Raw genomic sequence first — 19,817 nt, forward strand, 5'->3', positions numbered from 1 at the left:
CTCTTTTAAACAACTTTTTATTAACCGAGTTTCAGAAATGTGCAGTAATGCAACACGTATATATAAAACCAACACACGCATCCTCTTTTATGTAACACTTCTCTATTATAACAACTAAGCACATTGCAATTTTAGATACACTTGCATTTCATTTAATTTGAGAAAGAATTCATTTTATTAAATTGATTAGAAATGCATCTTTACATATCTTACAAAAGAATGAAATTTTCAGTTTTATTGACTAAATTGATAACTCCAACAAAAGAAAGAAAATTAATGAATACATTTAAAAATATGACAAATGAATGAGCAATTTTTGTGAGCTAGTTGCTTTTTTGCAGAACAAATTTGTTTTTTGCAACAGGGAATCAAACATAAACCAGCACAGACAATCAGAAAAAATAAGCAATTATTTGAAGTAAGTTAGCAACAAAATATTTTTTACAATCTTTAATGAAAAGGGCATATTGACAATTAATCCTCTTAACAATCTTTTTGTTTTCAGATATGTCAATGGGTTTATATAACAAGTTACTGGCTTGGCTGTGTCGATACTCGTGGATTTTTTCAAAAATTACAAACATAATTTTGCCTAATTTTAGCAATTTTAAAAAAAATTAAAGCACGCCTATAAGCTGTAAAGAATTAATTATATTGTTGAGAAAGTAAAAATTTTTAAAAAATTTCCACCATCATCATTTCTAGCACATTACTAATACTAATCTCTATTCAAGATTGAAAAACACAGAAATTTTCCTGAAATATTTTTGAAAATATTGAAAGATTTATTTACTTTTTATAAAACTGTATTAATTATAGTATCTGTACATACAAAGCATTTTTAATAGATGGTTAAAATTAGAAAGTCTAGTGTTCTAACAATTATTTTCAATCAGGATTTACAATTAAAAGAAAATATTTTTTAAGTTATGTCAGAATTAAATTTCATTTTTCGTAAATCATGTTACATTTATAATTATAGTTTGTATTAATTTTGTATTTGTATTAAAAAAAATTAAATAAAAATTGTTTGTATTAAAAGAAAATTATTCTTGAATTGGAATTCAGTTCATAATTTTGCCTCAAAAGAGAGAAAAATATGCATTTTATGTAAAAAAGAAAAAGACTGTGTTGACTGGCTCTGTTTCTTTAAAATGTAATGTAAATGTATGTAATAAGTTTTACCCCAGTTTCTAAAATAAACTCTTAGATTTACATCCTGAGAACTAAAAAAATCCGAGAAATTAACAGAGAAAATAGAATTTTTAAAAGCTTAAAATGGACAAGTCAATGAAAATACTCATTTATAAATATATATTGTTTCCTATCAGTCGTTTAATTAGACTTAACATTTTTAGCATCACTTTTTTCAGTTACAATTCAAAAAAAATTATAACATACAATCGAAACAACTCCAATTCATTTGTCGATATTTCTAGAATTTATTTATTTTTGCTATTACTCATAATTCTATTATCTAGTAATAGCTTTCAGTTTTCATAAAATCTAGATTTTTTTAAAAAGGAAAATTTACAACTTAATTAAAATATTTATTTGGTAATACCAAAACGATGTTAGCTGACATCTTAAAAAAAAAATTTTTTTAAACAAAACTCTTATATGAAATTTCATTAATTTTTCTACTGTTATCACAACTTTTCTTAAGTTACTTTGTAATATCCAATAACTCTGTATTCTAGTAGTTGAATTTTTGATGTCTCAACTTATTTTCATTTTACAATATTATTTTTTAGAGTTTAAAGCAAAATGGAAATAACTGTTGAGTGATATAATTATTTTTTCGCATCAATATATTTTTATCAAGACAAGAATTAAAATTAATTTTTAAACAAAAATAAAAATTGTTTCTTTGCAGTTGACAATTTTTTTTAGACTAGTATACAAAGGATTTTTTTCTATTCAGTTTTATTAGACTTGAATCAATATTTTTTATCACTTCAGTTTTATTCAACAAGAATATAAACTAGAAAAATTCACAAAATTTTAATGAATTTAGTCTCTTTCTTAAATGACTTTAGAAATGCACAAAACAGTACATATAATTGAAACAAAGTAAATAAGGAACAGCAATATAAATATAGATTTTATATATGCATAAAATATTTAATAAAAAACCAATTTTCATCATAGTATTCAATATTGTAGGGGAATAGAACTCTCAATACTTTGAATCAACTAAACGTAGTTTTAGACAAGTTAATACAGAATTATTGTCTTCTTTCTAGAAAACGGCTTTCTCAGCCGAAAGGAATTATAGTCTTTCGACATCACACACTATCAGTCGGCAAAAGTAACTTCAAGGAATTTTGAAAAAAATATATAGAGTGTTGCAATGAGTATTTCTTAATTGATCTTGTTAACATTTAAATAAAGCTGCTACTTGGCTAGTATGTAATAATATTGCAATAAAATTTGTAGTAAAAATATTGCAATAAAATTTGCTGATTCAAGATAACTTTTATATATTTGAAACAAGGGAAATTATAAAATAAAAAAAATTTCCATTAATAAAATTAAATTTTTGAAGCTGTTTCTTTTGAAAAAAAAAAAGAATAGAAATCAAAATGTCATTTTTATTTCGCATGTATTAAAATTATCAAACTTGAAACTCTTATTGCGCAAAATCTACAGCCAATTTTCAGTTAAAAATAATGCGCTAAAAAAAGAAAGAAAAAAGCCTATTAAATGCAAATATATAATTTTTTAACATAAATAACATTCTAAAATTTTTCACTAGTAAGAGTGGCATGTCTTTTTTTTAATGTACATTTATCAAAGCACTACATTTTGAAAAACCATACTAAGATTTAATGTAAGTATAAAAAAAATTTCTAAAATTAATCAAATAGCAAAAGTCAAACAGCACAATATTGAGTAATATTAGAACTTAAAATAGATGTTACAACAAATTTTGAGTACATTTTAAAATAAGCTAAGGATCAGTTCTAGAGAAGAGTTTATTTACACTTTACATACAAAACCTTGTAACAGCTACAACGAAAATATTTTTTTTTTACAGTCAATGTAATAAAACTTGTGTGATTTAAAATTCATTTTAATAGCATTCAAACTATAATTGGTTAGAAAAAAAAAGATTTAAGCAACATAATGATATTGATTGGTGTTCTCTTGATCACGTTGCAAATAATCACGGTCTATCAAGCTTTCTACGCGTTTCTTTAATTCAGAAGGTTTTACGGGGAATTTAAGCTGCTCATACAACTCCGTAATGAGCATATTATGTGACGAAGTTTTTCTTGTTTTCATGATGCGGACAATTGCGGCGTCGATTTGATATTGACGATCTTGGAAAACTCGTTCTTGCGTTATGGATTGTTCTTCCTGTGTTTCCTTCATTTGAATTTGGTTAATCTTTATTCTATACAGCTTATTTTTGAAATCAGAATTATACAGAAATTTATCGTCGTCTTCAACATCCTTACCGCGAGGATTTTTATGCAAAACCCTAGCCTTTCCACATGCTAGAGACTGCAAAGTCCTCTTCAGTTCACCATCTTCGATGGCAGTGGACTGTTTGATTTCTTCAAAAGAATAAGAATCCTTTTTGTTGAATAACAATAAAACCAATGCTTGAAATAAGGATACTTGTAGCTCCTTATTACCATTTGGAAAAGTAGCTCTTAAAACACAGTAGCCTAAACTAGGTTGCCAAGACAACTTGCGACCACTGTGCTTGTTCAAATAAAACTTCTTGAACACTTCTTGATATTTTATCATGTAAGTTGGCATTTGTACTTCAATAGGTGGGTAAGAAGGCCAATATCCCATTGTAAGTACATTAACAGTCATGTCTATGCTTGCGGGCATTTTTACATTTACCAAATGTTGCTTGAAGGCAATCATAAGTTCTTTTGAAATTTCCATGTCTTTAAACATGCCTTCCAACTTGCTAGTAAAAGCAGCACCACACTCCTGTTTAAGCTTGGAGAGCATCGATTTCTCTGCATCCACCGAAGCACTCTTTCCGACCAGCAATCTTTTTGCTAAATCCTTTTTGTAAAAAGCTTCAAAAACATCTTTTCCATGAATATATCTGAACAATACCATTATTTTATCTAAAAGCATTTCCAACTCTTCTTCGGTAGATTCCTTATTTCCAGCCCGTAGTTTCACGTCTAAGAATTTGGCAATAAGCTCAGCTGGCTTATTGGGTCTTTGATTCACAAAGTTTTCAAAAGCTTCCTTCAATGTATTCAGGAACTTTTCATTCTTTTGAAAGCATTGATTCACAATGACATCCATTTCATCTTTAAACTCTAATAGTTCTTGTACCATAGTTTTATCTTTTTCAGGATTGCTGACAATAACTTTTCCCTGTTTTTTAATATACTGGTTAAAGTGGGAGCAAAGCTGGGGCAGGCCATTTTTAACTCTAGAAAATAAGTCGTACATAAGCTTTAAATCGGGTATTCTGCGTTCTGTTAAAAGTTGATCTAGTCCTTTTTGTAAAATGGCTGTTAAATGTTCACCAATAAGTTGCTTTTCAACGCATTGAATGAGTGGCTTTTTAGTTGCCTGATCTAAATATTGTAACAGTCTTTCCCACTCCTCATTCAACCTTCGATCTACGTGCTTCAAATAAAGGGGAACCTCTAATTCTTGCATCAAACGTTGCCCTTCTGCTGCATATAGTTCTTCGGTGGTTTTAAGAAAATGAATCTCAAATACCTCTTGGTATATTTGCAAATCTAAAAGCATACGCAACAGATTCTTTAGTAAACTTCGGTCAACAGTCTGTCCATTTCTTTCTTGCCCAATAATCAACAGAAGCCCTTCCACTGTTCTAGTTTGGATGATAGAATTGGAGAGGATGTTGACTCGAAACATGTCCAAACCCATGTCCCAAAGTGAAATTATTCCAGGAGTTTGCAAGATGTAGGTACGATCAAGGAAGAGAAATATGCTTCTGATCATAATCATTTGTCTACAATGATCTTGCCAAAATTCATTCATCAACTTTAAGAAATATATGCTATCCATGGATTCAGGGAGAAATTGGTGAACATTTTCCTTAATGTAGGATTCACAGAGGTCACGTAAATTTTCATATAAAAAAGCTGCCATTCGATTAGAACATAAATTTTCAACAGCTTGATATAATTCTTCTTGTGAGGTGCTTATAGACTTGGATGTTTGAATAGCCACTACTGCAGCTTTCAGTTTTTCCCATGTTTGTTGCTTATAATTGTCGGGAAGCTTTGGTTTTTCGAAATTTTTTATAATTAATTTTTTAGCCGAGCCAGGTCTGTGAAGCTGAGGTGAAGCATATGGATAAGTAACAGAAGTTAGACCAAATCTTTTTGGGCTAGCAACATGAGCCATGATAGCTGAAGAAAGGTGATGGTCTTTTACTAAAGAACTTGATTTTTCTAAAAAAGAAAGAGAATACTGTTAAAAGACTGAAAAATTAGTGTTGATTCATATAGATTAAAATATAAAAAATAGAAGTACAGGGATGAACTTGTGATATGACAAGCATCATAAACTAAACAAAAACCTAGGACTAATAGTTACAAATTCTGAATATATGTGCAACATGTTGGAAATAATAGAAAAGTTAACTATTACCTTTCATATAATTTGGGGATGGCCCTCCAATCAGGGCCTGATTTACAAATTATAAGGCCCTGGGTGCAAAGCCACTTGGGGGCCCTCAAAGTGAGTCTAAATATCAGTTACATGGTTTTTAATTACTACATCAAATAATAATTTTTTAGAAAACAGCAAATTTTAAATTAATTGAAACCTTGTTTAGAAGTGAATTCCAGCAGTAATGGAAGGACAGTTTGCACAACAAAACCTATGTGTTTTTGACTGTAACCAAAAATGCTTAACATTTTTTCAATAATTAAATATTTAGACTTTTATACTCTTTATGACTAATTAGTAAAAATTTCAAACCTAGGAATTTTCAGTTCATAACTTTTTTTAAAAAATTCTAATTTAAAAAATGGTAACAGAAGGACATTTTTCGACATGATTATCACATATTTTTCATAAAAATTCAGGTAAGCCATAAAAAGAAAAATTTCGAACAAAATAAGAATATATAAAGGAGGGTTTTATTATCATAATTGGAACAGTATTTCTGAAAAATAATTATATTAACTATAGAAATGAGGTACTCTTTAATGGTAATAGAAAGATGGTAACAGGAGGACAAAATGTTCAAAATGATAAACTTCAATTTGCAATAATTTATTTAGCTAAAAAGGCATTCTGAAATTTAAACCTACAATTTACAATAATTCATTCAGTTACTAAGGCATTATGAAATTAAAATCTACAGCAAAGTCTTGTACCAGAGTCATTTGTTGCACTTTCAGGATTCTCTAATTTCTGCATAATTTGATCAGAGACAAACCAGTATTTATCTCCTTTTTCAGGAAACATATATATCTTTTTTTCAAAATCATGCTTTCTCAAACAGGATATTTCTATACATTCATTTTCTATACAAAGTATCTGTTCAACATAGTTATTTATCATTTTTTTTAAATTTTATCTTTTTCCTTTCTACTCTACTACAGGGTGCGTAGCCAAATTATTCAACAACAAAAAAAGCACTTTTCAAGCACTCAAAGAATATTTTTAAGCACTTTCAAAAAATATCATAATCAGGCAGAGTACGAAAGTTTTTGACAATTTACGGTTTTATCTTGTTTTAACTGTCATGTCAAAAAAGAAGAAAAAAACTTTTGGCATTGTTTTTGACAATCGTCAAAAATTGTGAAGTTTTGTATCATGTAAAACAAATGGCGTTTCCAGGCGCTACAGGCTGACAACACGCCGAAATAGATTGGGGTTGAATGTGAAAACATTGATTAGAACAATGTGAACTGTATCTTTTTCCATAATTCATAGCAATAATCAACATGGTAAAGGAAAAATGAAGCACTTTTTAAAAACACCCAATGAAAAAAGCACCTTTAAGGGCTTTTTAAAAAACAAAAATCGAAAATCAGCACCTTTTAAAAATGCTATGCACCCTGTACTATCAGAAATTGTCCAACTGTTAATATATCCTTTGGCTTATTCTAATGGCTTGGTGTATTTGATTCTTCTATACCATCACCAGTAGCATCATTCATTAAACTTTGCCTGTTCTTTTTTGTAATGAAATCTCTTCAACTCAGAAGAAAAAAAATATATTCAATAACATAATTCAGGTTTCATATAGTGCATATCAGGATGAGAATGGATATTATTCCACCTTTCTGTAAGATCTTTGAATTAATTTATCACTTCTTTTGAAAGAAATGCCACTCTCACATTTTGGGATTTTCTGTAACAACTTTTGAAAATTCCTCTGCAGTTGTGACCAACCTTTCAGCCAAGATGATTTCTTACACAATACCCTTTAATAATTATTTTAAAAAAATAATTCCACCAACATCTCTTTTCCCATGGCTTATGGCAAAGAAGTTCCAAGTTGTCATAGCACCATATTGTTCTAACATGAATGTTAAATTAGTAAACAGATATTTTTCTTTAAATTGGCGTGCAGCCCCATCACTTAAAAAGGATATATGTTTTTTAATTGAGGAAATGCAATCAACAAGTCACAAATTAATGCATCAAGGAATGCAAAAACAGCTACATTTCCGTGAGCCATTTCATCACTTATAAACGTATACACAGTCGCTTTTTTTTTTTTTGTTCCTACCAAATGTAGCCTTTGAAAAGTGGCATTTGCTGATGATGCCAATTAGCTTGGACCTTATTTAGCATTTTAATTGCAAAATTTTCCACTTGTACAACGACAGATTTTTCATTTGCTTTTTCTTCACTTTCTTCAAAGAATTTGTATTTTCTTTTGATGTAAGTCTAGTATAAAAATGTGCAGATTTTCATTTTATGAAAATAAAGACGTTCTTTAATTAAGCCTTTATATCCTTTTGTTACAGATTTTTGATTTTCTGCGACCTACTGCTCCTATTTTAAGCATGTTAAATTTTTTTCATCAACATCTAGATATTTTGTATCAAAATGATTTTCACAAACATCCCAATTTCTAACTATACAAATCTCATTATTTTGATTGGAAGAATTTTTTTTAAAAAACTTCCGATTAAATAGTTATAAGTTTCATGAATTTGAATACTAACTTAAAATTAATTTGTTTCACTTTAAAGATTCTAAAAGTTAAGATCTAAATCAGTTTATAAATAAATGTCTTTCCATTACCATATTTTCTGTCTTTCCATTACCATTAAAAAGGTACTGAAATAAAAATGAAATAAAATTGTAACCGTTTCTTATTAATTAGTGAATTTATAAGTAATTCGACTTTGAAAGCAAGAACATTAATTTCTAAACCTAATAGGTGAAATAGTTGGGATGTATAGGTAATATTTGATAACGGAAGGACATTCCCTATATCACTATAAATAATAGGCTTGTTTTGTGTTTTCAAAATTACTTAAATGAAAGTTTAATGCAATCAACATTCTAAAGATAAAAGTTTATCTATACATTATATATGGGAAATAAATTTATTCAAATGACAGTATGTAACAAAATAATAATTTTTAGTATTGTAAAATTATAAAGAGTAAAAGTGACTTAACCCCTGAGAATTAATAAGTCAATTGGAAAAAATCTGTTAAGATTTAAGAAAGTCATAAATTTCCGAAGAAAATGACATATGACAAGTGATCACATATTAATTTTAAAAAGTTAAGCGTCTTGTGTCCTTTTCCACGAATTCACCAAGTGCATCATCCAGGAAATTAAATTTAGCTAAACTATTAAAGAATTACTAAAATATAATTGAGAGACTAAAAGTTAATAATATAAAGTATTGTAAATTTGTTCAAAATACCTAGCATATGTTATAAAAAATTTTTTTTTTTCCATATGTAATTTGGTGTGGAGGGCCTGGACATGATTTATACAGTTATATTGATTGACTTCTAATAATATATCCCCAATGACATAATAGACTTTCTAAAGGTTTTTATCAGATTTCAACACATTAAGACCGTATTTGACACTTTTCAACAGGTTTTTGACATAAAAAACACAACCATGTATAGAGCAGCATAAATATGGTAAATTAAAACACCAACATGTGATTATAATGAGAAAGAAATTATTTCATTACATTGTAATTTAAAGTTGTTTTCTATTTTTAAATATCAGTCTTGCATTATGATAGAATAAATAAGAGTGATGCTTTAAGCAAATAACGCTTTCAGTCACATCTTAAACTCAGCTTAGTTTAACTCTATTCAGTTTTTTATTTGTAGCGACAATGAAATCTAATAAAATAGAAATAATATAAGATACATCTTATTTACACTTTAAAAGGGAAGATTTCTAAAGTGTGATCTGCAGCAGATTAATCATTAAGTATTAGCAACTTCCAAACAGTGGTAGTGAAAAAATAAAAAACATGCCAAAAGGGGACCAACTCGAAGGGTTCAATTCACGGCCACCCACAGGAAAACTAGTACAGTAGGGAACCGATTATCCGGAACGATCGGGACCATCGCTATTCCGGATAACTGATTTTTCCGGTTTTCTGAATCGCTACAAAAAGCCGTTTGTTTATTGTTAAACCCAACAAAAAAAATTTTTTTTTGGAAAAAATCTTAAAAAGAAGAAAAAACGATGAAGGAATACACTAATGATTATTTCCAAAATGATGGTAAGGTAAACATCTTTCAAAAAAGAAAAAAAAATCCTAAAATCTTATGAGGAAAAAAAATTTTTTTTTCAAAAATGGCGCGAAAATTTATCGAATTTCGTTCCGGTTTTTTGGTTTTCCGGTTTTCTGATTTCCGGATAACGGGTTCTGTACTGTATATGTTTTATTTATTTATATTTTAAATAAATAAATAACATTCTCAAGTTCAAAATTCATTCGGCGCCTTGGTAATTGTAGTTATCGCGATAGATCATGATATACACACAGAAGTATCCCTTTTCAAAAAATTCCACAAATTAACCTATTAAATTTAATGCTAATCTAATAGATAAAAATGTACACATAGCTTTTCTGTTTAAAATTTCACATAAAAAATTATTTGCACAGTTCCTGTACAGTTGTCATACATTTAGTTTTAAACATAAATTAAGTTTTATATTGTAATTAATATTTAATGAAATCGCACAGCTGGCAAAATGCTTCATTCATACATATATTTTAAACAAAAAATAAAGTTTAATATCAAGATTCCATGAAATCGTGAAGTAGGCAAACAATTGAATTTTTCAATCTACACATTTAATTCGAAACAGAAAAAATGCTTTATATCGAGATTCAATGAAATCACTAAATTGGCAAATAACTGAATTTTTTCATGCATTTAGTACCGGTACATAACAGCTGAATTTTAAAGACAAAAATTTATCAATATCGTAATGTAATTCTGATAGTTGTGCATTTAACATAAAAATATGATTGCTTCTTTATATTTGCGTTGAAAGTACAAAAGCAAGTTTTTTAAGTATTAACTATTTTTCAGGAAGTAAATCTCATTCATACGCAATACCAAAATATGACCCTTTATAAAGATTTGCCTCAAGCTTAAGACAGAATTTCTCCTTCCGTAAAAAAAGCAATAGAATAAATTTAAAACTTAGAATTGATTTTCAATATTTGTCACTCAGATCAAATTTGTAAACAAATCTTTAAATGGACGTATTGCACTTGTTTTTGTATATCCATCCTACCTTAATCCTATCGGAAATTACTACTCGGTAGAGTTTTCCATTGTAAAAAGTATATTTTCGTATTATTTTTAGTTTACTAATAATTAAATATGCCTAAAATAGAAATTAAATGAGGAAATATAAATGTTTTTAACGCTCGGTCTTTTCACACAAGCAGATAAAGAAATGAATTGTTTTTAACGCTACTAGATGTTGACTTCAGTTCAGTTCAGTCTTATGGAGAGATCTCTGTAAACAGAATGAATTCATTTCCAGTTTAACACGTGAAATTATAAAATAAAGAACTTTAACTTCTATTGGTGATCAAAATGGACTACATGTGGCGTACAGCAGAACTCTCTACCTATGGCAACAATTCACATATTCAAACATGCTATGAACCCTAAATAAATCAATTTTAGAAGATTAATATTATGACATAAATAAAGTCTACAGTTTGAGTGTTATCCAGTATCTGGCTACATTTGTGTAAAACAAAAAGTTCGTTTATTATTTTTGGTTAGCATCACCCGTAAATCCTTGTAGAATTATCAGAATCCGTAATTTCAGAAAATATTTTTTTCGGTGGGAAAGATAGTTTATTAATATTTTAATAACTTAGAATATAAAGTTTCTCCACTACTTATAAATATTTTAACAGTAAATTAAAGATCAGATTGAGAAATGGCCATGCTACAAAAACCTTATCAAGGTCTAATAAGAATTCTATTCTTTCTTTTTTTAAAAAAAATCGGCTTTAGTTGACTGTCACTGACAAATATATTTCACACAAAGCTTAAATGTTGAAGGGTTACGTAATAAGACAGATTTGGTGATGATTAAAACAGAACCAATATAAAGCAGTTTAAATACCGATACTTTATGAGCAGTTTTACGGCCCTTCGAAAGGAACGTGTACCTGAGAAAATTCTTTGACAGAGGTAAATTTTGCTAATTATGATATGGTCGCAAGTAATAGCATCATGCCTAGTGATGCTAAATACATTTTATCTTGATTCTAATGGAATGAACTACAAAAAACAAGTTTTATTTACTTCAATAACTTAAAGTCATCGAAGATTACAGCATATAACATTAAATAAAAAAAGGAAATTATTTAAACTATATTAATTGAAAAACTATTGGAATAACCAGGTAAGTGACATTTTCAGAATGAAAAAAAAGTTGTATTCGAATTATTTTATTTCCAATTTAGTTGAAGGCGTGATAAATAATCCTTTGCTTTATTGTTCCTAATTTTAAATAAAAGCAAATTACCTAAAAAATAAAGCCTTATCGTCTAATTTTAAATAAAAATCATGCTAGCATACTAAAAATTTATGTGATTATATGTTAATGATTAAGATATAAAAGAAGGCAAAAGCAGTGATTCATTAATTCCCCTAAAAATATCACTTACCTGGTTCTTCCATCAAGCTCTTTAATTGTGTCGGTACATGCTTTTCAATTATGAGCATGATTTCGTAGTGTTTCTCTACTCTGATTTATTGATTCTTTACTTTCTGGTTCGCCCCGTGCGAAGAACGGGTATTTAGTTAGTACTAAATAAAATCATATCAGCGAATTCTGCTACCAACCTTTTTACTCCCTCTACTCCAAAGTATATCTTATGTTCAGCTAATTTTTTTAAAATATTTCACATTTAATTAAGAAATAATACTATAGTGGAACTGCTATTGGCTTTTTTTCTTTTCTTCATATAATGGATTTTTTTTCTTTTCTTTGTACAATGGGTCGAACTTTATATCATTAATCATTTTCAAGTTTTTAATTTTAAAATGTATTATAATTTTTTTATTCCTTTTTTTAAAAATAAGCCTACTATTTCAAAATATAAATTGAACTTGTTAGTTTGTAAAACATGTTTTATAGAAGTAATAACTCTAGCCATTTGTAGTTTCGCAATTATTATTCATTATTTATTTTCCAAAATTAGGTAATAAAAACCACATTGCGCAATTACGGAGTTAAATTTACATTTGAATTGAGTTGAAATTTTAACGTTAATTTTTTTTTCTTTCCTAAAATAACTATATGTCATACATTTTCAAAAAAATTGAAACAAAACTATTTCTTGAATTTTTAAATTGTTATTTTTTGTAATAATTGAGACAATGAGGAAAATTTTCTTTTTTCACTAATATCAAATGGAAAAATACTTACTTAAAATTTTCCTTTCAGTATCTGAAATTTTACTTAACACTTGAAGCAAAACTCAAAGGTATCCGTAGAAATATTTACAGGGAATGAAACCAGGAAAGCCTTTAATATTAAAAAATGTCCAATGATTTTTTGTAATGTTAAAATAATTTTACATTTGCACATCAGAAATTTTCAATGATTCGATAATTAATTAAAGGTACTATGTACTAAAAAACAATTTCAGCCGAAAAATTTACGTAACATTTAAATTTCGAAAACCAAAAATTTGCATTAACATTTAATTGTATACAAGAATGAGGCGAAAAAACATAACATATTTTTTTACTTTAAGTCGCCTATAGTATTAATGATCCAAATTTGACTACCATCAGTTACTTTTTTGAGAACGCTGTTATCACAAAATTCATGCTTAAAATCAACCAATTCCACTGCTTGTACTTCGCAGATAAGAGATTAACATCTTAAACGGGAATTTTTTTTTAAAAAAAAAGATGCAATTATGTTTCTGGTATTAATAAATTAGCCATAAAAAAGCTATATTTTGCGATTGCACAACATGTTTTCACAAAGAATATACAGGAATTTAAGTAAGATTCTTTTCTACATTGATTGGGAATTTTTTTTTTAACCTAATGTAAATGTTCTGCAGCTTCATTTAAAATAAAGTCAATTGAAGAAATTTTTATGATTATAATTATTTTACAATTATATTATTTTAAACGTTATATAAAACAAAAAAGCTTATACTTTTTGTCTCAAATTTCAAAGGAATAATGATGTGAAAATTTCCAAAATTAAAGTAATAATCACAATGTCGATAATAAAAGACTTACAAGTTTAGTATGGGCATTAAAAGAAAATTGATTCCGTTATCATGCCGAAAAATTAAAAATAACCAAATTTTAAATACATGTAACTGCTTTCATAACACTTAAGCACTAGCATAAAAAAATTTTTAACTTTATTTTTACAATACAAGTATCATGCCTGACAAATCCCATTTTTTTAAATTGTGAAGATTTGTTAAGTTGAAGTCGTAGAAGAAATTACACACGTCACAGTAATTAAGAATAAAAAAAAACATAATAAACATTTTAACTATTTCACAGCATAATAATTTTATTATTACCAAAATACACTATAAAAAATAAACTTCATCGAATTGTAAATGCAATACATTACCTTCATTGCTTAAAATAAACGTCCATTATATTTTGGTAAAGTACAAGTTAAAAATACATAATTGTTATTAAATAAAATTATTTTTTTAATGACTTTAGAAGATACAATTTGAGTTTATTCCTCCAATTGCAAGTTTTTGTCTACTTGAAATTATATTTCGAAGCAGTCTTTAAATGCTTTTTTGAAAGTTTTAATGAAATATTCAGCAAGAGTTAATAATGTGTGCATGTGTACCACACAAAAACACACAAGAAGTATCCCTCTTTTTCTTAAAATTTCCACACTACAATCAGCCTGCGGATTTTCGTTCATAGAAGATTTAAAATGCACCTTGCTGTATATCCACACTGGTTGCTTCATTTGCTGTAAGGATCAAACTTAGAACTCTCAGCTTTCCATCAGAGTATGCAATTTCCATTTGCAGTCTCCAGCAGCCTTTCTAAAAATTGAATCGGCACCGAGATGTTTCTGCCTTGGAAAACGAACAGTTTCTTCATAGTGGATTTTTTTTTTGAAGATCAAGAGCTATAGCTGAAATTATAAAAGAAAATAAATTAAACTCTACATTAAAAAAAAAACTAAATTTAAAACTATTACACATTGAATATTTATTTGCAATTTAAATTACTTAATTCAAAAATTTTTTTAAGAAATTGTAATTTCCTTTACAATGAAATTCAATGGGTAAATTCCGGTATCAATACCAGGCGATTAACTAAAAGAGTTTAACTCATAAACACTACCAAGCAAACTATCACATATTTAAAAAAAAAAAAGAAAAAAATTCGGACTACGAAACCCTTTGACCTTTTTCATTAGACCTGAAAATAACTACTCACTATGTAGCAAGTAAAAAATAAAAAAATTTAAAAAAAAAAATGAAGAAAGAAAAAGGACAACTTAATGGACAACTGGTTCTTTTTTTTCATCACTTTTTTTTAAAAATAACTCAATGTAAAAAGATACTCTGGGAATTCAGAATCCATCAATTCGTGGTTGAAAGAATTATGTAGAAGGAAAATTCTTTAACAATTCACATGTTTCAAAGTTGTAATGTATAAATTAAATATATTCCCCCCTCAAATATTTTAACTCAATGTTCTTTAAAAGTCAGCATACGTAACTAAATTTTTTCAGAAATTTATTTTTATTGTTCAATTAAATTTTTACTGCTTTAGAATATCTCTAACAGGAATTTGTTAAAAATTATAATTTAATCAAAGTAAGAAAAAAAAGCTTTCAAAATGTGGCTTTTAAATGCCTTAAATGTCATATTTTTCGACCTATTGATATCAGTCACCAACTCCTTTGGTTTGAGGAAAAAGTATTATAGTTGGAGTGAACATTCTGTTATGAAAATATATAAAATTCAATGCTTTTAATTTGATCGCATCGTACAAACTTATGTTAAGTCGTCCTGCAGGGGACTGATCGCAAAGACACGGTTCCCAGTAGAACACCAAAGGCTGCTGTCAGTAAGCGAGTGGGTGACTTTGACGTACAGCCTGCGTAGGGACTGTGGATGTGCGGTATCGGTCCTCGTTAAACTGTTCTACCGTAAAGTGCTCGACTTCGCGCGCAGATCGTTGGGTTACCAAAGCGGGGGAGCCATCCCCTCTGCAGAGGATCGAAATTGCGATGGCGTGTGCTCGGATCATCCTCAGGGATGTTTCACGAACCGTCGCCAATAGCCAATTGTGCAGCTCTAGTGCGACGTGAATAAAGTACCTACCTGCCTTATGTAAAGTCAACAGGAAATTTTCGCATCTTTTTAAAACGTCCTTAATAAAAATTGTACCAACTTTCCAGCTCTGCTCTTTAATCGCCATAAATGCCATTTTAAGTGAACCATATTATTGCTCATTATTTAATCATTTACAAATTGATTTAAATAATGATGCACCAAAATCCTGCAAATCAGTCTACAAGTTACCGCCGGAAATGGATGGTTGAATGAATGTAAACAATAACAAGCTTCCTAAAATCGGAAGAAATTTAGAACACTTCCGGTGTATCCCTACGCTTGTGTTATGCTTATGAGGCGATCTGTAAACAGGCTTATTTTTCTAGGAAGTTTTATTATTGCAATTTGCGTTTAAATTTACGTGTAGTTTTTTTATTCACAAGAGTTTTTTTGTTCCAACAAGTCAATTAATATCACTGCATAAATAAAGTGCAAGGTTTGTCATGCTCAAGTGCTATCCTCTATTTGACCATACTTGTGTAATATAGGACAGTTTGATTAAAAATTTGGCCATTGGAAGAAATTCTTTGCAAAGAAAATATGTTGTGAAGAAACTATATGAGTAAATAATTAATCAAATTACTTAATATATGAATCGCTATTTTCAACAATACTACTGCTATACACTAAAAAAATAGTTTTTCAAGGATTTCGGATTTTGGGAACCATAACTTATAGTGGAAGTCCGCAGACAGTTTACTATGGTGCGATCCGACTGTAATTTCTTTTTTCTTTTAAAATGCGTCGTCTCATCTAATTTTTATTTCTGAATAAAAATTTAAACGCTTCACCAGTGAAAGCAGAATTTCTACTTTCAAGAATTACATTACATGCCAATTACCAGGAGAATATTTGTGAGACGGGTATCCACTTACAAAAATGGTAAAGGAAACTGAAAGAACTTTCCGTGGAGAATTTATTTTTCCAATAATTGGAAATCGCCTCGTGATGTTGTGATTCGAATACTTGAAATTCCTCTCTCGAAGGAGACTTCCATCCTTCTTTAGTGCTCCACTTTAAATATCGAAGGAAATATTCGAGTTTCTTTCGTAAGTCTGAGACCAATCATTATATGAGAACCTAGAAATTCAAACCTTAAATGCCTCAATTATTCGATTCATATAAGGATTTTCTACTGGGTTGGAATACAATACCTACCTCCCTGTTACCTAATTGGATGGTGAGATTATGGTTGGAAAAGCATGATAGCTACGTCACGTTACATAATATTCGCTATTGCTGTCACACCGCATAAGTGTGGTGTTATGTGCTCGTTATTTTCTTTATTTTCTTATTAGTAAGGCAAGATATTTCTCTCAGAAATCGAGCTTCGCAAAAAAAAATTTTTTTTTGAGTCAGTTTAAAATAAAATATTAATGTATTAAATTTATATGGGTATATAATTTCAAAAGTATAATTTTAATTAAATTTAAATGGGTAAGTAATAAAATATTAAATTTATATGGGTATTTTAGTGATAATTAGGATAATAAAAGAAATTTTGTGTGTTTTATTTTATTTTACAATTATTAAGTAATTGCGAAAAAATAATCTGAGGGTAAAGAAAAAATTAAAATATCTGGGGGAAAATGAAAATAGAAGTTCTGGTTGATATTGAGTACCGTAATGCAAACTATCTAATCGATTTTTCTTCAAATTTTGTATTTTGTAATTGAAAATGACAATTTAAATTTGATGTAAAAATTTGCTGACCTTATATTTTAATTTCCTTCGACTATAAATAAATAAAATAAGAATGGATAAAATTATTAAAAATTATTTTTTCATGGAATAATCATCGGATAAATGAATTATATAATTATGGGCAAAAATGTGTCGATACACTTGAAAAATTTTCGAAATGCACAAAAAGGGAAATTAACATTCTAAACTTTCGATCGTTCTATATTATATATAGCTGTATTCTATATTATATATGAATTCTATATTCGAACAATATTATTTATCAATAGAATTCTATATCATATATTTGAAGCATAAAACAATATTATATCTTATTTCATATATATCAACAAGACCTCTGCAGGATTTTACAATATACCTGAAATAAAAGAAACAAAATATAACTTTCAAGTTAAAATTTTTTACAAAAACATTAATATTATTATAACAGTGATTACATTAATTAGATATAAGTTAAACTTCTAGATATCCATTACTTAAATTTCAAAGAATACGGAATGTAAGAAATATAAATGGTTTTATAATTGAATTAAAATTTTTTTTCTGAAAATATAAATTAGATATCTGTAACATTCCCTGTGAACGAAATGATATTAAAAATTTATATATTTGTAAAAAAAAAATGAAATTTTTTTTTTTTACTTCTAAATTAATTATCGTAAAATGGTGTACTTTTGTATCATGCAAGGTAAACGTGCAATACACATGTTTTCTAAAGTGAAACGTCATCTAAATTGCTTCTTATTATTTCATCATAAGTTTTTCAAGAACTTAAGGAATTAAAAAATTTATACTTAATTAAAGAAATTCAGCTAAAGCTATCAAACAATTGTTTTGAAGAACGACAAAAATTAAGAAGAAATATTAAAATTTTAAAAGAAAAATCTAAACAATATTTTATTAGTTGATAGTTAGAGGGGAGTTTGGCTAGTTGCTTAGGGAAAATTTTGATATGAAGCTTCTCACCAGAAAACAGAAATGATTGGCAACTAAAGCGATCAGAACTTTGATTAGAACAAATTATAATAAGTTTTAACGTTATAAGCTAAGAACGAACAAATATTCCTTAAAGAAAATCTTAAGTAGGCAAAACATTTCTTGCACTTACCTCCATTAACCCTTTAATTGAGTTACTGTGCTTTCCACCACGCTGTTGAGGTACGTGATATCTAAAATGGGTAATTTTATTTTAATATTTTCATTACACTGTTAGAGCATTTTTCAAAATGATTTGGAACTTAATTTTTTAAATTAAATTTACCTTTAAAGAATTTGCCGTGTTTGATAAATGTATTTATATTAGAATAAGTGAAAGTTTTTCACTAGAAGAATGTTTATATTTTATATAATGACAGCAAAATAAATCTATCATTTTAATTATATTTAAATTATGTTTTAATGACTAAAATACAAATAAAGCAGAAAACAGGTTTTAACGTAAAATATATTTCTAAAACATTTAATATATTTATGAATAAATTTAGTTATGTTATGAATAAAACTATATTTCACATTACATATATTTTTATGATTTATATATATTAAGACTGCCTTTATGACTGCGTATTTTAATTAATTAACAATTTTCATAGTGAGAAGTTTGCATGAAAACATATATTTGTTAGTTGACACCTAAATATTTTATGTTTAACTTTGCACTATTAAGCTCATTGTAAGCAAAATATTAAATGATTTCTAATTTTCATATTTAAAAACCCTCATAAATAAGAACATATTATTAGCAGTATTTATTTTAAATCAAACATCTTTATAACTTTGTAAATTTAGTTAGAAATTGAAATTAGTGTTCATTTTTGATTTGTATAATTAATCAAAGTAAAAAGTGTGAGCTAGGGCTAAATATGAAATTTGATCAGATAAAGGTAGTTTTTATGGTTAAAATGTAAATGAATAAAAAAAGAATAATATTCAAAATTTCGTCTTTGAAATTTATCATATAACATACTAAAAATTAAAAGAAATGCAAGGATTTTTTTTGTCTTCCTTTTCTTTATTGTTATTTAATTCAGTAGGTAGTTTAATTGTTTTCATCTATTTTAGTAAATAAATTGTAGATAATTTTTCTTTAATTGATGAATTCATTTTCATCAAATTTTATAATATTATACGATCGCGGATGACGTCAGAATACATTTTCTTCAGGCCTTCAATGAGTTTTGGATCGGACCTAAAATGTGGCATTTCTCCAGGAATTTTCCCGATATCCCAAACCAAATCCAGACCTGTACTCTATCTTATGTTGAAAACAAACAACACAAAAAATTGTTTGGGGGGAATAATT

At 27.8% G+C, this 19,817-nt stretch overlaps 1 protein-coding gene across 1 annotated transcript; it reads right to left on the reverse strand.

Moving 5' to 3' along the window:
- On the reverse strand, window positions 1-10,957 carry Cul4 (cullin 4). Its single transcript, XM_016060972.4, has 2 exons — window positions 10,723-10,957; window positions 1-5,411 (listed from the first exon to the last, which is right to left on the reverse strand). The coding sequence occupies exon 2, from the start codon at window positions 5,362-5,364 to the stop codon at window positions 3,118-3,120; it is 2,247 nt and encodes a 748-aa protein (XP_015916458.1). The 5' UTR covers window positions 5,365-5,411; window positions 10,723-10,957; the 3' UTR covers window positions 1-3,117.
- Window positions 10,958-19,817: the final 8,860 nt, after the last annotated feature.

Source organism: Parasteatoda tepidariorum, chromosome 3 (genome assembly GCF_982258835.1).
Source record: "Parasteatoda tepidariorum strain Cologne lab strain chromosome 3, Ptep-v5.0, whole genome shotgun sequence".
In the NCBI taxonomy this organism is placed as follows: Eukaryota; Metazoa; Arthropoda; class Arachnida; order Araneae; family Theridiidae; genus Parasteatoda; species Parasteatoda tepidariorum.